General features: G+C 39.4%; 1 protein-coding gene across 1 annotated transcript; it reads left to right on the forward strand.

The window, feature by feature from the left end:
* The first annotated feature begins 641 nt into the window (after positions 1 to 641).
* alox5a (arachidonate 5-lipoxygenase a) lies at positions 642 to 20903 on the forward strand. Its single transcript, XM_033980095.2, has 14 exons — positions 642 to 832; positions 2461 to 2659; positions 3941 to 4022; positions 4832 to 4954; positions 6418 to 6524; positions 6593 to 6765; positions 7085 to 7231; positions 13009 to 13212; positions 13716 to 13802; positions 14533 to 14711; positions 15642 to 15763; positions 17549 to 17649; positions 18961 to 19131; positions 20583 to 20903. Exons 1-14 carry the CDS (start codon positions 683 to 685, stop codon positions 20760 to 20762), a joined length of 2025 nt encoding a protein of 674 aa, XP_033835986.1. The 5' UTR covers positions 642 to 682; the 3' UTR covers positions 20763 to 20903.
* The last annotated feature ends 750 nt before the right edge of the window (positions 20904 to 21653 follow it).

Below are 21653 nucleotides of genomic sequence, written 5' to 3' on the forward strand. Positions count from 1 at the left end.
CCTATTAACTGATAAAGTTGAAACAGTGCATCCCTAATGAATCTATTGCCAATCACTGTCAGCCTCTTACATCATATAAATGCACTCTCTTCAGGACCAGCGTAGTTTAAAACTCAAACTGATTTTTATTTTTTTTTACATATGAATATAAATTATTGATATAACTGTTAACGCACACATTTAATACATTGCACCTTCTCACCAAATTTTAATGTTTACTTCCAAACATGCATGCTTCTAATCACTGAGCAACATCCTTGTATTGAACCAACACTGTATTTGCATGTATTTCACAGAATACAGGGTCTTCTGTTATCTACAGCCACATTTGAATTGTAAATGTGGCATGCCAGATAATATCACTAGTTCCTTTTCTATTTATTTTAGAGGTTTTTTTATATTGTGCCATGTAGTTATCTCTGTAAAATCAAAACATTTTGGCATCAAATTTTTCTGCATATGTCTTTTCATAGATATAGAAATCTCTATTGGCGCCAACATCAACAAAAGGTGATTTGCTTTACCTCGGGGTGGAGAGTAACCTGACCCTTCCTTCATTGGTAAAACTGGCAGAAGGAGAAGTTGTGGGCTTGAGCAACAAAATTAAAGGGCGTTGTTCTGCGTTGTGGATTTTTGCAGTACACTTGTAGGTACTTGGAGGTATTTGACGGAGCTGGGTACCATGCCATTGTACACGGTGACAGTGGCCACGGGGAGCCAGTGGTTTGCGGGTACGGATGACTACATCTATATCACTCTGGTGGGGATTGAGGGCAGCAGCGAGAGGACCCTCTTGGATAAACCTCTCTACAATGACTTTGAAAGAGGCGCGGTGAGTAAAAGTGTCTCAGTCAGGGGTATGCAGGCATTAGGGATACACCTACACAAGTTTACAGGTTAGGCTATGTTTTGTATCATTTGTATCATCTATCTCTTTTTATTATTAGAATTTTATGGCCAGAAGGCTTCTTTGGACAGGACAGCTGTTGCAAGGGAGGGTAGAGACATTTGGTAATGTGCAATGACTTAAGCCACTACTCCAGCACATTGAGCACATCTTATCCAATGTTTTTGTAACTAAGAATAAATCGGCATTACAATTGTTATCAGTAAAAGTTACATTTGATTTGAACATATTGATCTCTTGTCAGGCGACACAGAGACAAGTTAAGTTTTTGAAATTTCAAAATCTTACTTACAGCTCCTTCAACCAATATAAACATGGTCTTAAGGTGAAGTTGGTTCAAATGTGTAAAGGCTATTATTTTGGCACACATTTTAGATTTTAAGCAGATGAATGTTCAAATGATTTAAAATAATAGTTATAGATAGTTAACATTTTCCCCAGATCACCTGACACACCTGACTCATACAGTTACATTCCCTAAACCAGAAGGCATTAAGGAAAAGTTACTCATTAATAAAGTTTTCATTATAAATGTAAATGTTTACAGGTGACTAACTTGAATGAAGTCATAGAAGCAGCTTAATTAAATGGCTCAATAATTACAAGGCACATTCATTTTCTCTTCGTCAGACTTGATAGATTCATGAGAGAAATTATTTGGAAGCATTAATGACCCGTTTTTAGCTCTGTGTTTTAGCCCTGTTTAATGTTTTCCTATCTGCATTTCCTAATTTTGGCAACTAAATGAAGTCTGGTACATGTACATATACAAATATTGCTGTTTTGGTCATTTCACTGCTACTACTAATAATAATAATGCTTTGGATTTATATAGCAACTTTCAAGACACCCAAAGTGCTTAGAGTGCACTATTCATTCACTCCATATTCAGTGGTGGTTGACAGAATTAAGCCAATCTGCACTTTCGGTCACTTTCATATTAGGCAATGTGAGTGAAGTGTCTTGCTTAAGGGCACAATGCCAGAGCGAGAATTTCTCTACATTTCCATGTGAAGTAGTCTATTTATAAATCATAAACAAATGCTTTATAAGTGAGAACCCTGAGCTGTAACTTGGGTTACTGGTAATAATATCTTCATGAGACAAGCAGGTGGTGGCACCTTCTCCAGAAAAGTTTCATAGTGAACCTTTAAATTCTAAATCTGAAAAAAAAGCAAAGATGTCCAAAAATATTGATAGTTTGCTGTGACATCACACTAGGGGTGTTGTACAGGTATCTATGATGGAATGTTCAGCAGTTGCCATAGTGACACAATGCACACATTAGCAAACACTGAAACTCAGGAATAAATATAAACTGGATTTAAACAACACATTTTCAGGAGCCTGTGATCAATACTAGAGTTCATGTTCCTGTTTAGGTGATTTTCACTAAAAGCTGTGAGAGAGTAACAGAGCTTCAGACAGAGCAGTGCCTTTAGTTATCATCACACCCCCAGAGAAAGTTGATGACATCAGCTGCAAAGTATCAATTAAAAAGCCATAATCACCACAGCGTGTCGCCTTCATTCATCTGATGTCATGTATTGTAGGTGGACTCCTATAATGTGCATGTGGGGGAGAACCTGGGTGCGATAGTCCTGGTGAAGTTGGAGAAGAACAAGTACTGGGTGCAGGACGACTGGTACTGCCGCTACATCACGGTCAAGACGCCCGATGGGGACTACATAGAGTTCCCTTGTTTCCGTTGGCTCACCGACAACAAAGAGGTGGTGCTCAGGGACGGGGCAGGTGAGTCTCTGGGGGGTACCATAGATTAGACATGAAAGCAAATTTTTTGGTAAAGCATGGTTGAAGTGCAGTATATTTACAGAGGTGAATAAAGTATGCAAAAAAATTATACTTGAAGTAGGGATGGGACAATATCAAAATTTAGACTATATTATAGTGACCAAAAATAATTGCGATTACCGATATGATCAGGATAATTATTAAACCAAGGCAGTATAATGTCCTCATATGTGGACACCAGGACCTTGTAGAGAAAAAAAATTGTATTGTGGCCTAGCCAACCCAAAATGTGTTGTCCACATATGTGGACGCCAGGTCCTAGGAGATTATATGTGTTCAGATTAATTCATGATTGTTGTAAAACCCTGCGCTGCTGTTAGCAAGCTGTGCAATCAGCTGTGCAAAATGCTATTCAGCTAGCGCTTACCTAGCTATCGCAAAGTCAACACAAACATGGATTCATACAAATCCAAACTAACACAAGCTATATTCAATAGTTTATTTCACATGGAAGCAATCTGGGGCCGTAAAGGCGATTATTATCGTGTGTGATGATCACAATTATTAAAAAATGCCACAAACAATTAATTGTGGATCTTTTTTTATCGCGATTAACAATATTATTGTACATTATCCCATCCCTAACTTTAAGTAATTGTACAAAGTAGTGGTCCAGGAAGAGTAAAGCATTATTAGGGGAAACTACTTCTCAAGTAAGAGTATGAAGTTCAATAATTGCAAGTACAAAAATGTAATAATCTGTTTACATCTCCAAAACTCCACCTTGTAATGCCATGAAGCGGTAGTTTTAAAGTTAATAGAAGTAGAGCAGTTTAACACCAGACTAAAAACCCACCTCTTCTCCCTGGCATTTGGTTCCAGCTAAGCTGAACATCTTGGTGATTTATTGTTTTACTGCCTATGTTTTATATTTTATGTGTATCTGTCTTGTGTTTGTTGTTGCTTATGTGAAGCACTTTGGGCAATTTAAGTTGCATTTTAAATGTGCTATATAAAAAATAAAAACAAATTAAATTGAACTGACTAAAACCTTTACTCAAGTAAGAGTACTGTTACACTGCCAAATATATTACTCAATTAGTCTGGTGTCTGAAAAACTGAAAAAGTTTGATTTAGTACATTTACTTGTGAATACCACTGTACTACCAACCACCAAACTGGGTTACAAAGAGGTACTTCAAGGATGTTCATTGACTAGTTTTCATTTTGTACATACACATACATACTACATTTGGCTTGTATATTTTTGTTGCATCACAGCTCACCTCCCCCAAGATGATAAGACTAGCCTGGTCAAGCAGCACCGCCAGAAAGAGCTGGAGACAAGACGCAAAATGTACAGGTACTGGTTTCATAGCCACACATTATGAAGTCAAGACAAACAATTAAAGCTTCACTGTGTAACTTGTGGTGGAGGGTCTGGCCACTTTTGCCCATATAGCAGCATGGTGGTCATATGCATGAAGTTTCTGGATTTGATTATCAAGACACTCAGGCCTTTCTATGCGGAGTTTACATGTTCTCTCTGTGTCTGGGAAGGTTTCGTCAAAATATGCACCAAAGGAAAGTCCTACAGCTAAGTCCTACTCATTCACTCTTTTACACTCATGTATTCAAATGTGTGTGTTAAAGCATGCTATAGAGCCTCCTGCTATGGTCATGTTGTAGATCAGAAATAGAGGAGTCATTGTATTTGAAAAACATTTGCATAGTCGTACTCTCAAATGGAAACACAGGAGGTGTGAAGGATGTGTCCGTATGTTTCGAGCTATTGAGAATTATCTGTAAAAGATTTCAAAAACTGTCAGCCATGAAGTATTTTATTTGAGTAATTTATAAAATGGAACAACTTAGATATGATAAAGGGAGTGATGGATTGATTTACACCGAATATTTCCAGAGATTGCTGGTTAAGGGGATGAGATTAAGAAGTTGAGGTGGATGATGTTTCTGCAGCTGTGACAGGTTATAGGAGGTATGAGTGAGGCAGGAATGAATAAGAAATCTTTCTTTAGCTACAGGTGTCTGGGAGGTTTTCATCCGGGCACTATATTGTGGAACAGTCCTGTAGACAAGCAGATGGCGGACCCCTCACCAGAAAGGTTACATAGTGAATATTGTCTATTATTTCCTTGTGTTGTGTGATTGCAGATGGAAGGAGTGGCAACCTGGTTTCCCTATGAGCATCGATGCCAACCGCCACAGAGACCTGCCTCGAGACATCCAGTTTGACAGTGAGAAGGGAGTGGACTTTGTGCTCAACTACAGCAAGGCGTAAGTCCCCCTCATTCACAGCTGCTCATGTATTCAAATGTGTGTGCTAAAGCATACCACAGAGCCTCCTGCTATGGTCAAGCTGTAGATCAGAAATAGAGGAGTCATTGTATTTGTCGGAAGAAATATTTGCATAGTCGTACTCACAAAGGGAGTGAAGGATGTGTTTGTATGTTCCGAGCTAAAAGGACTGAGTCAGTCATGAACTATTTAATATGATTAGTTTATAAAATTGAAACACTTATACATGATAAAGGCAGGGTGGGATGGATTTATTTACACGGAATATCTCCAGAGATTGGTGGTGAAGAAGGTGAGATCGAGAAGTTGATGTGGCTGATGGTTCTGCTGCTGCGACAGGTTACAGGAGGTTGGAGTGACACAGGAATCAATAAGAAATATTTATGGTTGAATTTTAGCTACAGGTTAATAACAAGTTTCAGGTTATGCTTTTTTCAGGTATGTAGTAGACTGTGCACACATGAGGGGAGTTGGTGAGTTACATCAAGGGTTAGAGTTAGAACCCATATTAAAAAAAAGGCAAAAAAAACCAACAAACAACTTCCTCAGTATAACATAAAATGTTTCTATGTCCATGGAGAATGTTCCTAACTATTTAACTTTCTATTTCCATAGAATCATGCAGTTGACTGGAATTTCACCATAATATTTGTGAACCCTACATGACCCGGACTCTGAATTGTTTGAATAATTGCAGTGCAGAGAAATTAGCACGATACTGGATCAAACATGCATGAATCATTCAAATCATTATGTCCCTTTTAAACAGCCAATATAATGCTGTTTTCTAATGTATGTTATAATGTTGTTTACCCATCAACACAGAACACAGACATCCTGCATATAGAGTTCTTCTCTCAAAGGGAAAACACTCTGTTCCACCTTGTAATGGCACATGGCAATACAGGAAGTTCTCCATTGTGTTTTTAAATGCCATACACCTTCACTAGAATCATTTGAATAATTTCAGCCCTGGAATTTCCAATCTCTACTGAACAAAAGGAGCTCTTAACTTGACAAATACGGCTTCATAACATCACAATGTGGAGCATTTTGAGCTTTAAAGATGTAGACAGACTAATAATAAAGGGCTACTCAAATGTGTGTATGAAGCAAAACACAACTCCAGGTATGAGTTTGATGTAAACATGGCTAAAAGCCCACAAGAATCAGTTTTGCGTAATATATAGGACTTTTAAAGCAGAACTAAGTAACATTTTTAACTTGTTTAATCGCAAGTCCCTCTGGTGGTTACAAAGGTGATCTTGGGGTGCTGGAAGGGTCTTCTGACTCCCCCAGCTGTCTCTGAGCGGCATGCAGCTTGATTTCAACAGACCCGCTATTAACTCTTGGGAGTCTGTTCTTGTTCTCACAATAGACGTGAAATAGTAATACATTATGTCATGATAATTATTAATTGATAATTAATTTATCCCTTCTAGTATCGAGAACCTGTTTGTGAACCAGTTTATGCACATGTTCCAGTCATCTTGGAATGACTTTTCTGATTTTGAGAAGATTTTTGCGAGAATCAAAAACACCATATCAGGTCAGTCAACTCAACTGTATACATGATTTGTCATGTTTTAGTACTTGTTTTGCCATTGTGGTACGCAGAGTACGTGATGAAACACTGGAAGGAGGATTTCATGTTTGGATATCAGTTCCTAAATGGCTGTAATCCTGTGGTGATCCAGAAGTGCACCAAAATTCCAGAAAAGTTTCCTGTCACAAATGAGATGGTTAAAGTCAGCCTAGAGAGAGAGCTCACACTGGAGGAAGAAGTTAAGGTACAATAATTTTATTTTATTTACGTTATTCCACACTTACCTTATGCATTCTGAGCATTCTAATTATTGACCGCATTGAGTTTACAAGCCCTTTTCACAACTCAGAGACCTTTTGCCATGTCTATAAAGTTAACGACAACTAGCTTGCTAATGTGCAGACAGTACAAAGTGGACTTATTTTGACCGCAAGAGCTCTTTATATAATATATCTTTACCACAGCAAGAAACATTTTGCTAAAATACTTGGAAAAAATCAGTGTCTAAATCCAAATGAATAGTGATTTAACCGACCCTACTTAATAATGTGGATTATTTCTAGGCCGGTAACATCTACATTGCAGACTATGAGGTTTTGGACGGCATCACTGCAAACGCCACAGACCCGTGCACTTTGCAGTATGTAGCTGCTCCCATCTGCCTGCTCTACAAGAACCTGCGCAACAAGATCATGCCTGTAGCCATTCAGGTACCATCACAGTCCCTGCATTAAAGGTCCTATATTACACAAAATTGACATGGCCTATATTACATGGCTAATTGAGTTTAGCCATGTTGTTACCTCATCAAAACATACTTGGAGTTGTGTTTTGTTTCCTTCACACATGATTGGGTAATCCTGATTTATAAATCTCTCTATATCTCCAAAGCTCAAAACCTCTGTTCCACCTTGTGATGCAGTTTTCAAATTAACAGCTCCTTTTACCTTTAGGTCTGTAGAGATTGGCAATTCCAGGACTGAAATCATCCAAATTATTCCAGTGAAGGTGTATGGAGTTTAAAAACACAGTGGAGTAATTTCTGTATTACCACATGACATCACAAGTGTTTTCTGTTTGAGAGAAGAACTCAGCCTAAATATACAGGATTTGTGTGTTAAACATGTGAACACAACTCTGTATATATTTTTTGATGCGGAAGCAACATTATAACATTGCATTATATAGGCCCTTTAAGCTGTATGACCCATGAAAATAGCAGTAATGCACTCTTTGTACCACCCACAATGATAATCACACTTCAACTTTTATATATAGGTAAGGTGGGGTCACAGCAGCATATTTTGATGTATTGTTATCAGAAATATAACTTTAAATGAAGAGGTCAGTAGAGTAGCCAAAAATTGTACTTAAAAATATAAAATAGTGATTGAAGAAATTGTTATTATTACAGTATCAATCCTTCCATACATTTTCTTCCGCTTATCATCATCATTACCCAGAGCTCATGACCATAGGTGAGGGTAGGAACGTAGATTGATCGGTAAATCGAGAGCTTTTGACTCAGCTCTTTCTTTACCACAATGGTCCGAAACAGCAACCACAACACTGCAGACGCTGTACTGATGTACCTGTCATTCTCAAGCTACATTCATCCCTCACTCGTGAACAAGGCCCCGAAATACTTGAACTAAGATACCATCTGGCTCATGGCTGCGCCTAGAAATTCTGTCTGTAAAAACAATGAACAGAACTGTTGACAAAGGGCAGCCCTGGCGGAGTCCAAAATGCACCGGGAACAGGTCTGACTTACTGCCGGCAATGCGAACACAGCTCCTGCTCCGGTCATACAGGGACCGGACAGCCCTTAGCAAAGAGCCCCGGACCCCATACTCACAGAGCACCCTCCAAAGGACACCACGAGGGACACAGTCGAATGCCTTCTCCAGATCCACAATGCACATGTGGACTGCTTGGGCAAACTTCCATGAGCCCTCAAGGACCCGATGGAGAGTATAGAGCTGGTCCTGAGCTGGACCAGGACGAAAACCGCGCTGCCCCTCCTGAATCCGAGGTTTGACTATTGGATGGATTCCATTCTGCTGTATATCTTTTGTGTGGCCGTTCCAACAGCTTCCTTCACTCAGACTAAAGTGAAAGTGAGAAATTAAGTTGGGGCAGTGACTCTGTGGATCTGCTGCTCTGGTCCTCATGACTGTCTCTGTCAAATTTACATGACAGAAATTAACCTTTTCTGAATATCTTTAGAATAATCTGGGGCTGTATCAGAACAAGTATAAGACACATAGACTAGTATACACCCCTGGACCACTATGGAACCTGAATGGATGACTGAGGGGTTACACGGATATCCATTTTCATTCATTCATTTTATTTATTTTGTGTGCACTGCCTTCAGTGGCAACTGCAATTTCAAGTTCAATGTGACGATTTCCCTGATTACAGTCAGGTGTTTCTGATTACAAACACCTGGCTGCAGAGGAACACCATCCATGGTCAAGGTCTCCACGGGAAGACGATCAGGCGAGGAGCCTCGTTGTCCAGGGTGTGGTTATACAAAACCTGGTTGATGTGGGCCTGGCTGCCGTGGGAATGGTTGTTGTAGCTCACTGGATGAATTATATTGAGCCACATCACAGGCTGCTGAGGGGTTGCTGCTACAAAATTAGCAAAGTGCTGTTGATTTGTGAGGACTGGACATCTGTTATTTCTCCTCTTCTTGACCTTTTTGCCCTGAAATGACACAAAGGTTTTAGTAATGATGTTGGTAGCATTCAATTTCTGTTGACTGTGAAACCATAGACCATTGTTTACATGATGGGTGTGTATAATGGATCTGTTTGATTCTCCTATATATAAGTTGTGTGTTGTGTGATGCTCTTACAAAGTTGCCATTGGCGGACCATCCAGGGTACTTGGCCTCGTGAGCCATTTTCTCTCTGTGAGCCTGCTCATAGTATGGAGCCTGCTCCTGCGCAGACAGCATCTTCCACTGCAAAAAATAAGACATATGTTATAGAAGGGATTCTACCTTGTGTTAAATCTGCTCCAAATGAACAAATCCATTTTACATTTGTGAATTGTATTGATAACCATTAGCTCATTAGCTTGTCTGTTTGATGAACATGACTGAACCCAAACCCTTGTCTGTTTGATGAATGCTCCTTCAGAGTGGTGTGTTCCACTCACCCTCTGTCCCAGCACCGTGCTGACTTTAGCAGCGTTGGTGATGTGGAGCTCCTGCACCACCCTGAGCCTCTGCTCAGCACTGAACAACATAAAGGCATTGAGAGGCTTTTTTATGTAGGGTTTGTCCTCCCCGTCATCCTGCCTGCTACAAACACAAGACACTATGTTAAAAGGATATACAGGACAGTTATTGCCATGGAAATATTAGCTTGTACATTGTAAATATGTTTAGGTTAAAAATGAGGTTTCAGAGATATAGTTTTACATGCAGAAATTGGATGTAACAGTGTTTTTGCCCTGTTCTTTACCTTGATGTAGCCTCAGAGGAGGTTGTTGCCTGGTGATACGATGCTTTCTTCTTCCTCTTTGGTCTGGAGCAGTCACTTCCAGTGGGCTCAGCAGAGGCCCTTTTTGTCCCATGTGGAGTTGCCTCTGGAGTGTCCATAACCTCCAGATCCTCTGGAGCGTTTAAGGGAATGTTAAAAGGCACAACTGGAGAGACTGTTGATGGGATGCCATTGGGCAAATCCAGGTGGTTGTAGTGGGCCTGGTTGCTCAGGGTGTGGCTGTGCAGGACCAGGTTGGTGTGGGCCTCCACAACTGGAGAGGCTGGTGATGGGATGGCACTAGGTAAACCCAAGCATGCTTCGCGCGATCTAATCAGTATGTCCTGTGTTTCCTTCCATTCTCGTCCCAGGCCACAGTTGTTGCTGGGTGTTAGAGGTGCTGGAGGTTCGACAGGTGCAGGAGGAGGAGGCACAGGCCTGAGCTGATGAACGTATTCAGGGTTCACATACTCCTCCAAGCTGTACCAACCACTCAGGAAGTGATATGAGTAGATATTCCAAATTCCTGATGCCATAGTTGAGATCTAAATCAAACTGTAAAGACAAAGCAGAAAATTATTTATCAAGTTGTGGGAGCATTTTGTCACTGTGTAAACAAAATAAATGTACTACTATCAATTGAAAGCAGCTCCCTCACTACATCCCTAACCCAGCAACAGTCAGTATTCCACAGTACATGTTAAAATCTGGTTAACATAACTTGAATTTTAACACTCTTAAATAACACTGGAAGTGTACGTCTTAGACCATTGCCTTTCGATAGTATCACCAAACTGCAAACACAAGCACATTTAGTTCTTAAAACTTTTACACATATTGTTTTGTCCAATTTAATGTTTTATTTTACTTTGGGAGTATTATTTTTCCCCATTTACCTTCCCAAAACTGATGACCTCCATCTCCCCCAAGCTTCAAACAACCGGCTTCTGTTAGTTTTACATAATTTGATCAATATTTATTCATCAGAATGTGTTTAGCTAGCTGTAAATTAAAGCAAAGATTAAAAATACTACTGGAAACAACTAAACAGGATCAAAACTGTGAACTATGAAGAAACTCAGATTGTGTAATTTAAAAACAAACCTTTTAAGAGTGTAAAGCAGTGCTTAAGATGAGGACTTACCTGTCGGACTCGGAGAGAACAGTAGATTAAAACCTTTGGGGCTTTAAATTGTGTTGTTTGTCAAAAGTTGAGGAGAGAAATGTTCTGTGGCTCACTGTACACTCACCAGATCACTAATGCAATTTGAAAGAAAACTGAACCTACAACCATAGTGATTAGAATGCCTATCTGATTTAATTGTAAACAATATGTTATTTCATATATTTTCATATTTCATATTTTTTTCATATTAGTTTATTTTGGAGTTGTTAGTCAAGTATTAGTGAAGTATTGTTCAAATAATGATCAAACAAATTTGGTTATTTTATACAGGTACATGGATTTGATAAGAACTTCTGCTGCGTTCATGTGGTCCTGGGAAACTTCGGAAAATGTTTTTCCGAGTTGAAAAATGGAAATGAATGCAGCACAAGTTGAAAAAAAACAACAACTCGGGAACTTGGGCCAAAGCTGTCTGTGCAACTTCCACACCTGATGTCACCTGCTCTTTGCAAATGAACCAAAATCACCTGATTTGTCATTGATTTTGCACATGAATGCAAACATGTCCGAACCCCGACATCTCATCCCGGAATCTCAAGATCCTGAAGCCCACATGAATGTCATGGTGTGCCTGGCAGAGTGTATCTGGCATGAGCAACATTAAAAGCTATACCACTGTTCAATCTCAATAAATATATTTTAGGTAAAACATTAGTTAGCTCAAAAGAATTCTCGGGGTGTCAAATTTGAATGACGTCTAAGCGGTGCACTATGTGACTTTTCTGGTTGACTACCTCCTTCACTCCATGGAGAATGTGCCAGTATTGCATTAAATATTTCCATCTCTATGTTTGCAAAGGATTTATGTGCAATAAAACTCTAAAAAACTAAAATAAATAAATAAAACAATAGAAGATAGATGCTTAATGGCATACTGTGGAGCCTTCCAGATATAGCTGTAACATTTCCATAGAGCCCCTCAAAAATGACAATGACAACATTTCAGTTTAAAGTCAGTAAATTTGAGTATTGATATGAGGAAGGAGAGATAATCAGACAGAAAATTCAACATGTCTTTGTAATAATCCACAGTTATTAAGAGTGAGATTAGTATGTGCTTTATTAAACACTACAGAGGGTCATCCTTGTTGGGCCAGTCTTCAGAGGAGGTTTTGCACCATCATGGTGTTATGTGAATTATTCAAATAAATATGTTGAAACCAAAATATGTGTCAATCAGTCGGTCATAGCTCTTGGTGGGTCGTTACCACCCGAGAGCCAATCAGGTGAACCAGTTTATTCTCTATATGACAATATTTAATGATATTTTATTGAAGTGCATTGTCATTTAATTGCATAGCTGAGGTGCTCAAAATGAGCAGCACAAGTTCAAAACTCATTTTGATGTTACTGTTATTGTGACCTAATTCTTTTGTTTGTTTTTTTCATTCCATTTGGAGTCAGCATTGTCTATTGATCCTATTCCTGCTTTGGTAATTTTATTGCAAACTAGATTGTGTGCTTACAACTGTTGCCACTGCAATTTCAAGTACCACATGACATCACACAGGACTGCCCTGATTACTGATGTTTCTGGCTGCAGGGGCAGAGTTTAAAGTGTGGAAACATGTTAATCAGGCCAATTACACTGTTCTTCATATGTCCAGACCCCCACCCCTCCTCTTCTCCTCTCCCCTGTAGTCCTCCAGGTATAGCCCAAGATATCAGCTCTTTTTGAAATATGAGTAGAGTTTAGGTGTTTAGACCCAGTTTAAGTCCAATTCTGGCAGCAGTACTTTAACTTGTAATAAAGTACATTTTATAACAAGGGTCAACTATCTCACCTTTCTGTTGTTTCCTCCAGCTTAGACAGGCCCCAGGAGAAGACAACCCCATCTTCTTGCCCACAGACTCTAAGTATGACTGGCTCCTGGCAAAGATTTGGGTGCGCTCCACAGACTTCCACCACCACCAGACCATTACCCACCTCCTGCGCACCCACCTGATGACTGAGGTGTTTGGGATCGCCATGTACAGGCAGCTGGCAGCGGTGCATCCGGTCTATAAGGTACAGGTGATGGGTGGTGGGGTAGATTTGCGGCACATTTAAGATGAACTGAAATCGAAACAAAATGGCCACATTTATCAAAAGGCAACAATTTTTGAACTACCATCATTTTTTTCACATATAACAAAAATAAACACTGTAGGTTAGATCTGTACAAACATGTCTGATGAAATGTGATTCTTTTATTAATTTATCAGTTCAGATTTCAGAGTTTTGGTTAATTCTTCAGGATATGTTTACAGGACTGGTATTACACTGTCTGACCTATGGTATAATGTTGTTTTATCATCCCAAACATACCTGGAGTTGTGTTTTGCTTCATTCACACATGAGTTTTGTGTAATGTAGGACCTTTAATGTGTGAACTTTAAGATGATTATTTTATTAAAACATAAATTGCTAATTGTAATCGCTATGCTTGTCACCAAAATCACAATTACATATTTTTCCTAAATCGTCCAACCTCAGGTACATTGGTTTGATCTGGTTTGGTTTCCCTTTAGCTCCTCATCCCTCACATCCGCTTCACCATCGCCATTAACACCAAGGCCAGGGAGCAGCTCATCTGTGAGTGTGGCATCTTTGATAAGGTAAGAATACAAAAACAAACAGTCCATAAATTATCACATTTTTATATAATGCTTTTCCACCTTTAAGGCACTCAAAGCGCTTCACATCAAGGATCCACTCACCCATTCACACACACTTTCATACACAAATGTAAACACTGGGGGAAAGGTGGATTTAGTGTCTTGCCCAAGGACACAGTGACAGCATTCATCTGTGGGAGCTGGAATTGCACCGCCAACCTATAGACCAGTGGATCTGACTGCACTACCAATGTTTATATTGAGAGCGGGAATCGAATCACTAAGCTTCAGATCAGTGGACAAACTCTATGTGCTATTATTCACACCACCGAAGATCAAGAATGGCACAGCTGTCATTCTGCACCTCTCCAGTCTCTCACAGGGGGCACAGCCAAAGTGATACACCACAAAGTAGCTGAAGTGTTGTGCTTATAGACACAAGGGCGGAATGCAATACCGGTAGTTTTTTGGTCATTGATTGACGTCAGTTTAATAAGCAAGAATAAAATGAGGTGTTTTCTGCATTTTCAATTATCACACTAGAATCAGCAAAGCAATATGGAGTTGTCATTATGATCAAAACACAAAGGTTGCAACTAGTAATCTACAATGTTAATAATAATGTAAATAAAGAAGAAACTTAAATAAAAAAGTGTGCCCAAACTTTTGACTGGTAATGTATACTGTATGTGATCAGATAAATACCTGATGCCTGTCCTGTGTGTGCCAGGCCAATGCCGTAGGAGGAGGAGGACATGTGGAGCTGGTGCAGAGAGCAGTGAAGAGCCTCACCTTCAGGTCTCTGTGTTTCCCTGATATGATCAAAGCTCGAGGCATGGATGATCCAGAGGACGTGCCCACATACTTCTACAGAGACGACGGCTACCAGGTCTGGGACGCAACCAAGAGGTATGGCATGTAAACTAAATATTATCAGAAAGAACACTGCAAATAACGTCTATATATAATAATGTCTATACTTGTGATAAAGTGATGTCAGGCAGTGAGTCTGGATTTGTTTGAACTTTTATGTTTATTTACTCACCATTAGTTCTTAAGGCTGCAAAATCTATGGCAATCAAAACGATTGAATGGCAGTTTGAATAGTCTCAATTAGCAAAACACAAAGATTTCAAGAGGGGATATTATGCAAAATTGACTTTTTGCAGCTTTGTACCATGTTATTACATTGTTCCCTCTTCAAATATAGGCCTGAAGAGGTTTCAGATGTCATCCATGGCTTCTTGAGTCATTTAGCAATCTTTCCTGGACCCTATTTGAACACTCACTGCAGTTAGTAGTATGTCCATTGCTTAGCTCACAAACCTACGTCAACCATGCTCCCACACGCCAATTTTCCATAAATATACAAAAACATGATACTAAACAATACATACAACCTCACAAACCTGCAAATGTGCAGAAGTTTCATTAGCAGGAACCACGCTGATCGTAATGTGATGTCACACTGAACTTAGCACTGGGAGCAATGAGAGGGGAGACTCAGAGTGTCAAAAACAAAAGTGAACTATGAATATATCCTCTGTGTTGCTTCTGAACAACTCCACCAACTCTGGAAGTAGATGAAGTGCTGCTTCCACATGGCTGTTGTACTGGTACACAAACCTAGAGTACACAAGCCTACAGTACCCTTGCGCGGTTGTCAGTGTGACAATAACAAAGTTGTGAAATAATATATTTTAATCATTTCAGATATAAGTCGCATCTGAGTATAAGTCGCACCCCTGGACAAGCTATGAAAAAAGTGTGACTTACAGTCTGGAGAATACGGTGCTTTAAATATAGATGTAACTTTTGCTGTGTTCCTTCCTTCTCCAGTTTTGTGTCTGACGTGGTTCATATTTACTACAAAAGCAACGAGGCCGTTCAAGCAGATGAAGAGATCCAGGCCTTTGTCAAAGACGTGTGTAGCTTTGGCATGCAAGACTTTGACCACTGTGGTAGGTTTGTCCCACCTCACCTCAGTCTCCTCAGCCCCCACAGAACAACAGCAGACAGGAGACACGTATCTGTACTTAAAGGTCCTATATTACACAAAATTGACACATATGAGCTTTTCACTGTGTTAGAGTGTTGTTATCTGCTCAAAAACATCCCTGGAGCTGTGTTTTGTTTCATTCACACATATTTGAGTAATTCTTTGTTATTAGTCTGTCAACATCTCGTAAAGCTTAAAATGCCCTGTTCCAAGTGGTAGTTTTCAAGTTAATAGCTACCTCTTACTTTTTGTTGGCACTTCCAGAGCCATATGAAGGTAGAATCTAAAAACACAGTGGAGCACTTTCTGTATTACCACACGACATCACAAGTTGGAATAATGTTTACCGTTTACCTCCTAAATATGCAGGGTTTGTGTGTTACACATGAGAATGAAACAAAACACAACAAACACAACATTACAACATGGAAAACAGTGTAATATGGGCCATTTAATCTATTTTTCATCAGCTTGTGCAGCAATGACAAGGAGCAGACAGCATTACAAAGTCTTGTGTTTTCTGTCAGAGGAAGCGGTGTTATGGTGAAAGTGTCTCTGGTGAAATGTTGGTTTCATCATGCCCTGAAGACTGTGCCACAATGTGCATACAGAAGTTATGATCAAGTTTCTCCCTGCTAAATGTGTTTGGAAATCACTTTATTCTATGTGGTTAAAGGAGTGCTGTTTGTCAGTGTGAAAACAACTTGTATATCTAGTATTTATACACCAGTTGTGTTTTGTTTCATTCACACATTTAACACACAAACTCTGTATATTTAGGTTGAGTTCTTCTCTCAGATAGAAAACACTCTTTTCCAACTTGTGATGTCTTGAGGTAATACAGGAAGTGCTCCACTGGGTTTTTAAACTCCATACACCTTCACTAGAATCATTTGAATAATTTTAGCATTGGAATTGCCAATCTCTACTGAACAAAAGGTAAAAGGAGCTGTTGACTTGATGACATAATAACAGAACATTGTGAGCTTTGGAGCTGTAGTCAGATTAATTATAAAGGGTTACTCAAACTACTCCTCATATGTTTTTGATGAGGTAACAGCATTCTAACATGGCTTAAATCTCACAAGAGTCAATTTTGCCATTAATGACAGTGTAGAATCGGGGCAAAGCGATAACATCTACAGAAAAGCAGCGCACCTTTAATGCCGTTTTAAAAACTGTTTTGTTGTACCATTGTTCATCTAATAATATTAGATATAAAAAATTAAAAATAAGCCACCCCTCCAGCTAGGTACTCCAGAACATGATTGTGACAGACACAGTGTGGTTAGCACAGTCACCTCTTAGCAAGATGGTCTTGGGTTTGATGTCCGCACCACAAGGGTCTCTCTGTGTGGAGTTTGTTGCTACATGTGTCTGGGTGGGTATCCTCTGATTTCCATTCATGTACTGTTACCGTACAGTACAGCGCCCACTACTGAAAGTTTATTCGATTTTTTTTCACCAGTAAATGGCAGGTTTTTCTTATTTTAAACACCTGGCTGCAGGGGCAGAGTTTAAAGTGTGAATATCTGTTAGACCAATCGCGTTACGTCCCAGTCAAGTTAGAGAAATTGATCATCCTCAAATTCATAAGTAGAAATCATGAAATCCAGAGGCCTGTTAAGATCATATTCACAGTTGATGGTCCTTGCTGTCTCCTCTCTTCTGTAAAACACTGGATTATTCATAATGCAAAAACACATCAAATTCCATATTCTCTTTTATTATCCCATCTTTTATCCAGAGTTCCCCAAGTCTTTGAAGAACCGTGAGGAGCTGGTGGAGTACCTGACCGTGGTGGTGTTCACAGCCTCCTCTCAGCACGCAGCCGTCAACTTTGGACAGGTGCGTAACCGTGGAGACAGAGTAGGTCTAATGCAGGAGAGAAGGGAGGAGGGCTCTGGAGAAGATGGCGGTTTAGTCTTGAATACTTCGTAAACATGTACAAAATGTCTGTCTCGGTGGCAGAGGTCTCATAAAAGCAGTTGAGTCCAGTTACATGAGGTATTTCAACTTACATTCTTAAGCACTTTTGCAGCCAGTCGCTATACTCACTTCTCTGGGCAAAGTATAAAGCAGTGTTTCTCAGACTGTGGCACAAGTACAACTGGTGATAAGTAGGAATTTATCATTTTAGGACAACAAAAACAATAGCACGTGCCTTAAACTGAACAAAATACATTTCAATGCATGGTAACTGGCCCACAACATTATAGTCTATTTAGTTTTCCTTATTGAAATGTTACACTGTTCTACACTGGTGGAAAGTAATGAAGTACTAAAGTAATTGTGCTTTACTGTGCTCAATACATGCTGAGTACCATATCTGTGCATTTACTTAACAAAACTGAGTATAAAAAGTACAAAAATTAAGTACAAATATTGAGTACTGTATTACTCAACATTCAAAAACCACAAATTTACATTTTCTTAGGAGAGATCAATGTGATTTAACAAAACACTGATTATTTAGCATCTTTAACATTAGAATTCTACAGACATAAAACTGGTTTATAGTACAAAGCAGCCTACATTTAAATGATAGTAATACAATATTCTACTGAACATTAATGATCATAAACTCTATATATAAATGGACATGGCTGACCTGCTCTCCACTGCGGTCCTAATAGGAAGTGATCCACTTTCCTCACCCTTTCCTCTGTAACTGCTGCACTGAGCCTCGTCATTTTGGTTTTAAAATGTTCATATCAACCCTCTCTACATGATAGTGGTATTTTTATTTTGCTATTTTGTCCATGACTCAAGATATGAACATTAATAACAGACAAATCCCTTTTCCTATGGTAGCAGCAAGTTTGACTGACAGCATAAGTAAACATTCATCCCCTGCTAAACCAGTGGTGTAGGTGGGAAGAGGCATTACCTTCAACAAGCTCACTCTGGATTGGCTCTTTGGTTGATATGATACACGTAGTCTGAATTCCAAATGTGGAATTGGCTCTAAATTTGCCACTATGGGTCACACTCCCTTAGTCCACTTTTTTATGCAGCCTTTATGATAGGCAGGATTACCATCGTCTCCACCTGTTAACCTAAAGAGCTCATGTTAGGACAAACCACAGTTTACCAGCATGTCACTTAAATCATTTTCATTCAAGTGTATTTGATGTAGTGTTTTTTTCTCTGTTCCAGTACGACTGGTGCTCATGGATCCCCAACGCTCCCTCCACCATGAGGAAGCCCCCTCCCACACAGAAGGGTGTGGCTGATGTCAACCTGATCATACATAGTCTGCCAGACAGGGGGCGCTCCAGCTGGCACCTTGGAGCAGTGTGGGCCCTGAGCCAGTACCAGGAGAACGAGGTACGACAAACAACACCATCTGTGGCTCTGAGCGAATGTAATCACTCAGGTGACAGAGAGAAGGATCTGTGTGTTTAGCCCCACTTTGAGCTGAATAAACGTGTTCCCTAAACCCAATAATCACTGGTTTTAAAGATGTGTGCGTTATCTGCTTGTCTCCATGCAGATGTGATTGCTTTGCATGGAATGTTCCACAGTATGGCATTAAACGTGTCTATTTAAAATTCATTCAATTACAGGAGTTTTTATTGCTCAATTACACCTTCCAAACATGTGCATTCTTACTGTGACCAGGCTCGCCTCTCCACAGACCTGCTTAATGCCATACAAGAGAAAAGTTACCTATAGTTCCTTTAAAGTGTATGTAATGAACACACAAAATGAGGTGGTTGCAATTTAGCCTTTATAGATAACCTTATTACTTTAATTTGATTGCAGTTGATTTGAGCTTTAGCTGAGTTAAAGACGCCTACATCCAGGATGTTTGAAGCACAACACCACAAAACATTACTTCACCATTTCTCATGTCCTGATAGAGATGACAGTAGTATTTTTGTCCACTGATCCAAAGGTTGGCAGGCCGATTCTAGCTCCCACAGATAAATACTGCTGCTGTGTCCTTGGGCAAGACACTTAACCCCCCTCGCCCCCAGTGTCTGTGTGCACTGGTGTGTGAATGTGTGTGTGAATGTGTGTGTGAATGAGTGAGTGGTTCCTTGAATATGGAAAAAGGCTATATAAAAATGTGACCATTACTATAATATTTGTCTAACTCCTAATTCTAAGTTATGAAACATGCATAAATATGTATATATAAAAAGAATGTGAAACTATATTATACTGTCTTCGACCTACATGAAAATTTGCTGGTTGAAAAATATTCTAGGTTTTTGCCAGGTTTTTGTGTACACGTTTTCTGTACAAATACAATTCCACTTTGACTTGACAGCTAGTTGAAGATTATTTAGTTGCAGAATTTCCATGTCCATAAAAATTTCCATGTCCATAAAAAAGTAATACAGAAATTCCACACATATTATCAAAGCATCCTAGTAATACTTCTCTCACCTGTATGTGTGTGGGTATTTAGCACATTGTGAGGACTAAAATACACGCTCAGATCAAGGGGAGCTGCCACGTATGGGAACAAAAGTCCCCATGACGTAAATTCTTTATTATTAGATCAACAACATAGTTTAGATTAAGGTTAGGCAAGTAGTGACTATGGTTAAAGAGGGGGTATTATGTTAAATCCGATTTTTTGAAGCTTTCTATCATGTTATAAATATACAAAAACGTGACACAGAACCATACACAGCAACAGCACAAATATGATGTGATGCGCAGTAGTTTCATTAGCGGGTGATTGTGTTGTGAAAGAGCTCTGAAGGGGGAATGACTCCAGAAAGGATGAAAACCCAACGTGTCTGTGTATGTGTGTGTGTGTGCAGCTGTACCTGGGCATGTACCCCGACGAACACTTCATCGAGAAGCCAGTGAAGGCGGCCATGGAGAACTTCAGGGAGAAGCTGTCCCAGATCAGTGGCGCCATCAAGAGGAGGAACGAGGGAAAGAAACTGCCCTACCACAACATGTCTCCAGATCGCATCCCCAACAGTGTGGCCGTGTGAGAGGGAGCGCTGGTCTGTGTAAGGCAAAGGGCCGCCCGCTATGAGAAAATGTAACTGCTCACACATTACAGAAACGAATACCAATGTTTGTTAAATGATTTGAAATTATAATCAGAAGAAGGCTTGATTATTGGTTTGTTTAAAAAAACAAAAAAAACAAAAAAAAAAACTTTTTTTTTTGTTTTTTTCACCAAGTAGAAATATCCATATAAACCACTCAAATGCCAAATAGTCTGAAGATTATTATTATTATTATTATTATTATTATTATTATTATTATTATACCATTATACCATACTGCACATTCTCCATGGAGATAGACAAGTTTTAGATTAGAATTCATATAAGATTATAGTAAAGTAAGGACAAGTGTTTTTCAGTGTAATAAATAAATAATAAACCCTTCCAAAAAAATGCAGACATGTTTAAATTTTAGTCTATTTTGGACAAAACCTTACATATTGTGGCATGAACTTCATTCATTTGTGTAGTGTGGTCTATGCTAGCTCTTGCCATTTACTTGGAGGGGGTATACGATTACTTTGTTCTCCATTTGGAAACTCTGAATCAACCAACTTTTCATGCGAATTTGTGGAAATGTAAAAGTAGAAGAGTGTCTTTATCTCGTCTCTTTGCTCTTATATTATCCCAGAGCTTTATTACATGATTGAGATGGATGCATTATATTTTATTATTATTCTTGCTTGGAAAAAAAAACTCGTCACTTTTCCTGTTGATGTTTGTCCCTTGTAAGGCGTTGAAGGAGCACAGACATAGGCTTTTGTGTGGTCCCTTGAACGTTTTGCGTAGACGTTCCCCATATCGCATTTGCTCTGTCATTGTAATGAACCAGCACCTTTCATCTGTGCAGAGTGCTGACAGGAGCAGACG

Source organism: Periophthalmus magnuspinnatus, chromosome 15 (genome assembly GCF_009829125.3).
Source record: "Periophthalmus magnuspinnatus isolate fPerMag1 chromosome 15, fPerMag1.2.pri, whole genome shotgun sequence".
Taxonomy (NCBI): Eukaryota; Metazoa; Chordata; class Actinopteri; order Gobiiformes; family Gobiidae; genus Periophthalmus; species Periophthalmus magnuspinnatus.

Bases quoted from the DNA above. Each gene is read 5' to 3' on its own strand.
- alox5a (XM_033980095.2), top strand. From the start codon at position 683: ATGCCATTGTACACGGTGACAGTGGCCACGGGGAGCCAGTGGTTTGCG. The intron at 6,525-6,592 runs GTCAGTCAACTC...TGTGGTACGCAG, and splicing joins AATCAAAAACACCATATCAG to AGTACGTGATGAAACACTGG. The intron at 14,712-15,641 runs GTATGGCATGTA...TTCCTTCTCCAG, and splicing joins GTCTGGGACGCAACCAAGAG to TTTTGTGTCTGACGTGGTTC.